General features: G+C 36.1%; 1 protein-coding gene across 1 annotated transcript in view; it reads right to left on the bottom strand.

Moving 5' to 3' along the window:
• Positions 1-1,200: 1,200 nt before the first annotated feature.
• Positions 1,201-6,494, bottom strand: part of LOC148946527 (carboxypeptidase Q-like) — a 29,182-nt gene continuing 23,888 nt past the window's right edge. Inside the window, exons 4-5 of the mRNA XM_089097410.1 lie at positions 5,826-6,075; positions 1,201-2,018 (exon numbers count right to left, since the gene is read on the bottom strand). Of these exons, the coding sequence (XP_088953536.1) occupies positions 1,318-2,018; positions 5,826-6,075 (951 nt within the window). The 3' untranslated portion in view covers positions 1,201-1,317. The remainder of the gene's footprint in view (positions 2,019-5,825; positions 6,076-6,494) is intronic.

Here is a 6,494-nt window from a genome sequence, read left to right as displayed (position 1 = left end):
AAATAAAGTGAATATTTACTGAAGTGACACCCAAGCAAACTGATTTAATAAAGCACAACAAAAATCAAGTGATACGAACGCATATGACCTATTGGTCGAACGCGTAAAACCGCAAACAACTACAACAACGTTTCTGCATAGGTACCTGCAGGGGGTTAGGGGCCAATGCACCTTTGAAAACAACAGGACATTCCAAAATATATTTGATTAGGAATGTGAGAAATAATCCCATTTACATCTCGATAAAACGAAGCTCCAGGTAGGGCCTACTCCCCTGCAAAAAAACTCCTGGTGCTGTTCATGATGTCACCCAGCCTCTCTACCCTTTGTGAATGTAAGCATATTAATGTAATCTTTTATAATACACAAATGTTTTTTAATAAAAGGAAAGAAATCAACCCGTAGCACCCATGCTGCAGGCTTTGCACAAAAATATTCTCGGTAGCTTAAGATATGAGTCTGTATTAACCATTGCTATTGTATGGATTACATCCATCTTTAAGAATGTATACTCCACCATGGGGAATTACTGTCTTATCATGGTGGGAAGCTGAATATATAGTTTTTCGTGAACCGATTGGTTACCTCAGGATCTTGATCCGAGTGTTATTGCCACAATTAATCTCCTATTTTTGTAATAAATTGGCTGGAAACACCATTCTAATATAGCAAAATATTTCCTGGTATTGAAAAAGGCACTAGAGTTTCGAATTACCGTTCAGTTGAGAAATACCGTTCAATCACCGTTCTACGCTACTGTGGCCAATGGTTTGATATAATTACCTGTGGGGGGAAAAACAAACACACATCTGTTATTATTTGACTTAACTTAACTTTCCTGCCAACTTAATGCAAGCTTCAGGAATATCAATCAATATATTTTCTTAATCGTCAACCATCAATATTTTGATATTATTTGCTTGCTGCTTTTTCCTTGACTTACCGTCCTTAGAATGTTGAACCCCCTCCCTCAAACAAATTCCTTCGTACTTATCCAATTGTTATACATTACCAATTCCAAAGATTTGGTTATAAAAATACCTTTTGACTTTCAAATTGTTGCAATGATCATTTCATTTACAATATTAGTTTAAAAGTAAGCGATTCACCACATGTGATTACTTTACTTAAGTCAATTTTTAATTAAATTTTTTTATCTTAATTGAAGAAAATAAGGTTTCTAGCAGCCGCTGTGTAGCATAAAAGTATAATTAATATATTACAGACAAAAGAAATTAAAATCTGGAATCAAGATAAAAATGAAAAAGGCTGACTTAAACATATAGCTTATCATCCATACACTTTAAAAATTATAGTCTAATTTGTTGTTCTGGGGGAAGGTCTTGGAAAATCGTCAGTTAGATCTGCAATAATATAAGAAGCTACAGCCCATAGTGCCACCGCTCTGTCAAGAGCGTTGGGATCTTCTACTGTCATCATATCTCCTTCCGTATGATGGAAGTAGAAGTACTGTCCATCTGTGTCCCATAATCCAGCACCTGGTACACCAGCATCAGTGAAATGAGTTATGTCTGTGCTGACGGACCCGGAAGTCCATTGATATCTGGTGGCATTTATTGCCCCAAGCAAAGACAAAATTTCTTTGATTATACACTCCCCATTACGTCTATCACCGGTATAAATCAGTCCTTGTGGGTCAAATGTTCCCGAATCTGACTCCATCACGAAAATAAATTTATCTAATTCGTTGTTATGGGTATTGAAGTAATGTTCTGCCCCAAGTAAACCTTGCTCTTCAGCTGTCCAGAGTATATTTCTTATAGTGCGCTTAGGACGTAATCCCAAGCTGTTAATGACTTCAACAGCAATAAGACCAATCATCATCCCACCAGCGTCATCCATTGCTCCTTGACCAACATCCCAGTTGTCAATATGACCTGACACAACAACCACTTTGTCTGGATACCTTGTTCCATTGTAATCAGCTATTAAGTTGTGGGAAGTGATCGGCTGATGGGTCTGAGAATTGGACTTGACACTTATGACAATGCGCTCACCTGAAAAAATTTGCATCATAAACTAGTGAATTAGAATCTATAGATCAATTAAGTACTTAAATATAAAACAAGAAGTCATAAAGAGAAATGACTGCAAAGGAGAGGAACTGAATTTAGAGAAATTAACAATAGATACTTCAAAGTCCGTTACAAAAGTTCAAAAAGACAAAACAGGCTGCCCTGGAAACTTTTGTAAAAACACGGATGCCCAAAAGACCTTCATCAAAAAAGAACCAAGACTAACCAGACAAAACCCCTTCCGAAAACATATATTTATACATCCAAAATAAATTTTCCGTATTTAGACAGCCTATTCCAAAAATCGCTTATATCTGCCATAGGCCATATTATCGGACATCCCCCAAGAGTCCCAGATGTGTTTTTTTTTATAATAATTTGTTCTTTAATAGTGACAATCGGCACCAGAAAATTCGTTTAATGTCTATCTTGTTTGGTCTTTTATTTTCAGGTGTCAGGTGGGGCTGATCAGTTTACATCATCTGTTGGTGTAAACTGTGACTTTACAGTTCTTACCGGTGGGGTGGATCTCTGTTTCATGGCCTGTCAGCCAGGAAGTGCGATGGGGGGTGGGGGTCAGCCATCATATGCTTCCGCAAAACTTACCTTCCCCAGATTTCCCCAGGTACCCTTTAGAGCTAGTTTGACTCTGGCTACGAAATTCACGAAAGAACAAACGAAATTCACTTTTCTGTCTTGGGTATTGTTTAAATCAAAGTAACCTATCTGCTAATATTTCATTACGGCATTTGCTTGTGTCTCACTTGCCTATATAGTAATACTATTAATTATTAATTGCTACACCAAAACGCTTGAGCTCAAAATAGCTGCGTACGCTCCTGCTCCATCCCATCCTATTCAAAACTCCACTCTTCAACCCCTACCATGGAAGTTCCAATTCCGTTTACCTTCTTCCTAATTAGCTCTTTGTATTCTATTCACCTGTTTTTCGCTTGGACCAAGCGAATAACCTAGCTATAATAAACCTAGCTATACAAACCTAGTGGCCAAAAATATTGCTGAAAGACTCGATAGATCGGAATGACGTCAATTGAAGGAAAACCTTTTTAATTACTCTGCTGGGAAATAATTCCCAGTCGATAAATTCCCAGTCGATAAACTACTTGAGATAAGAATTCAATCATGTTTGGGCCACCAAAAATTATTTATATCACCACACACTCAATTATTCAGTAACTGGGAACTTCAATTATTGAACATTTAACTACTGGATGCTCATTTATTGGACGTTCGATTATAGGGACCAATTAATTCAATCATCTTTTGACCAGTAAAAGCTATTTTGTCCTCAACCATCATGAAAAAATCAAGAAAAAACAAACATAGTGCAGCAAATGCTACAATTTATTGACAAGTAAGAGGTTGGAAAGTCTGAAAAAACCTTGAATTTACAGATTTTGAGTATTGATGGTTGAGGATGAAACTCTAGACTGAGTGTTGATTTTTGAATTAAAATGAAGAATGTAAAAGTGATGAAAACTTGAGAGTCATGGCTAATTTGAGTAAATCCAAGACAGAGACCAAAACGTTTCTGACGTACAGGGACCTCAAATTATACCTGGTACATTAAAAACATAAAAACATAAACATAAAAAACATAAACATAAAAACATAAACAAAAACATAAAAAAAGCCCCCTCTTTCCCGTTAACACCCTTTATGTAAATAATGGACAACTTGTATAACTTATCCACCTAGTACAGAAAACTAGTCCACCTAGTCCAACTTGTCCACCTAGTATAGAAAACTTGTTTCTTATTAGAAAATTTCTCGTTTCTGATAGTACAACAAAGTTGTTAGCACAGTAAGTTCTTAAGCACAGCTCGCATCTGTACTTCTACGCTTTACAGCCTTATAAAGTTTGTTGCTTTCCCTTCGTTTGTGTCTGTGTTTCATTGCCTTATACTACTGTACAGGGCCGTATCCAGGATTTCTTTCGGGGGTGGAGTTACAAAAAAAACTTCAAAAATGACATAACAAAACTGTTTATATTCATTTTTGTGGTTCTAGAATATCATAGTGGTTCTAGAAACAGTGGTCCTAGAATATCATAGGAGGGCTCATTGGAACGGAAATTAAAATTTGTAGTGCCCTTTTTAAGTGGCCAAAAAAATGGAGGGCAACTAGGCCCCCTCCCACGCTCATTTTTTTCTCAAAGTCACCCAATTAAAATTTTGAGATAGCTATTTTGTTCAGCATAGTCGAAGATCTAACAAATATGTCTTTACGATGACTTAATCCCCCACAGTTCCCAGGGGTAGGGCTGCAAGTTATGAACTTTGCCGATTGCTTACATATTGTATTGGTTATTGGGAAGTATACAGACATTTTCAGGAAGAATTTTTTTCTAGTGGGGGGGGGGCTGGAGGAGAGGTTTACTCAGGAGAATCTTTCCGTGGAGGATGTTTCTTTGGGGTAAGGGACATTTTTATGAAGGGGGCGCCGGATTTCCAAGCATATCTAAAAAACGATTAGAAATTAAATTAAAAAGAAACAAGTTTTTTCAACTGAAAGTAAGAAGCAACATTAGAAGTTCAAATGAACAGAAATTATTACGTATATGAGGGGGTTCTCTCCCAAGTCAATACCTCGCTCTTTACGCTACAGTTTTTTTTTAGTGCTTTCAAAAGAGCTATCTAATCTAATTAAACGGCCTTTGTGATTCAGGGGTTTGTGAATTAATTTTTTTTAACTTTCAACGTAAAGAGCGTGGTATTGACTAAGGGGTGAACCCCATCATATACGTACTAACATATACGTAATAAAAAAAACAATAAAAAAAAACAAGCGATACGGCTCAATAGTAATCGAAACTTTTAAAAACGGAACTTTGATGTCAATAAATGTATCACAAGAATGGGCTTATAATGCTGATTCTAAATATATGAATTTTATTAAGTTTAGTATTACTCATCAAAGGCTACGAGCCTGAGGAAATTTACCTGATTTTTAAAGAGGGGGAAAAAATCGCCTAAAAGTGAAAGAATTTTAATGAAAATCACACCGTCAGATTCAGCGTATCAGTAAACCCTATAACATAGGTTTCAAGCTCATATCTGCAAAATCTGCATCTTCGTATTTTTTGCCAGAAGAAAAATATACGAATATAGAAGTTCGTTACGTAAGTTAACTTGTAAATTACGGCAGAACCAAATTTAGAGACAGCCATTTAGCAAAAGAAAAGTAAAATTTTTATGCAAATTTTGTTTACTTATTCAATGACTATGAGCCAAAATAAAAGCTGCATTAACTAAAAAACGATCAGAAATTAAATAAAAAAAAGCAAGTTTTTTAAACTGAAAGTAAGATGTGACATTAAAACTTAAAACGAACAGAAATTATTCCGTATATGCAAGGGACTGTCCCCTCCTCAACACCTCGCTCTTTACGCTAAAGTTTGACTCTGTCTCACAACTTTACTTTTTAAAACAATAAAAAAAAACTTTAGCGTACAGAGCGAGGCGGTGTGGAAGGGATAGCCCCTTTCATATATGGAATAATTTCTGTTCGTTTTAAGTTTTAATGTCGCTCCTTACTTTCAGTTTAAAAAAACTTGTTTTTTTCATTTAATTACTTAATGGAGCCCATTTTTGGCTTAATGGAGCTCTTTACTTTTCTTTGAAAAACCAGTTTTGTGGAAAAAGTTTTTAAAATTTATACAAATATAAGGCAGCGTCATTCAGCCAGAGTGGGGGGAATGGATTCCCTCCTTCTCCCCTTATGGGTGCCCATGGCCGAGGGAGTTTAAATTCAATGTAAAGCAGTCACCTGTCAAATAGATTCTTCTCAGCATTTCAGCATCCTCTTGCGTAATAGCGATCGCAGGTATCTTTGTATCTCCTTCAGCATATGTCATTACACCGGTGTGGGGAGAGTTGATTGAAAAGGGGCCGATTGATTCTATTAGCGCAGCAATAGCTCCTAGTTTTGCAGCTTCTGACGCTCCATTGTACCTATAATTCACACTTTGGGAGTAGCTTACGTATCCTTGATTATAAACCACAATCTTTCCAGACACCTTAAAGGAAAACATATTTATAGCATAAGTGTTGGTTTGAATAGTTTCATACCATATAAAACGGAACTTAAATGTGCTTAAGCCCCTTATCGACCGTCAGTAAAAAATTTAGCGGAGAATCACGTTACCGTTGGCTAACAAAAAGTGTTACATTTTATTGTTAGAGAATCTATGAATCGTTTTGAATCGCTGTCATAGATTGTCAAGTGCAATATTCAAGTATTGACATTGCAGCGAAGTGGCATGACTGGTTTCCACGATATAAAAACTGATGGAATGTCCATGGCCACAAAGATCTGATACAGTTAGTAAATTATTTGGTGAATTTATTGCATATATTTTTATTTGCAAGCTAGTAGGCTTTGTTAAATAAACTAGGCTTAAGTAGTAGCCTACTAGCCTTATACTAATCTAAATTT

The sequence above is a fragment of the Artemia sp. Qi Xiang Cuo genome, chromosome 11, assembly GCF_049724085.1.
Source record: "Artemia sp. Qi Xiang Cuo chromosome 11, ASM4972408v1, whole genome shotgun sequence".
NCBI classification, from domain to species: Eukaryota; Metazoa; Arthropoda; class Branchiopoda; order Anostraca; family Artemiidae; genus Artemia; species Artemia sp. Qi Xiang Cuo.
Note: the sequence above shows the minus strand (reverse complement) of the source record. Positions and strands in the feature narration are given on the sequence as shown.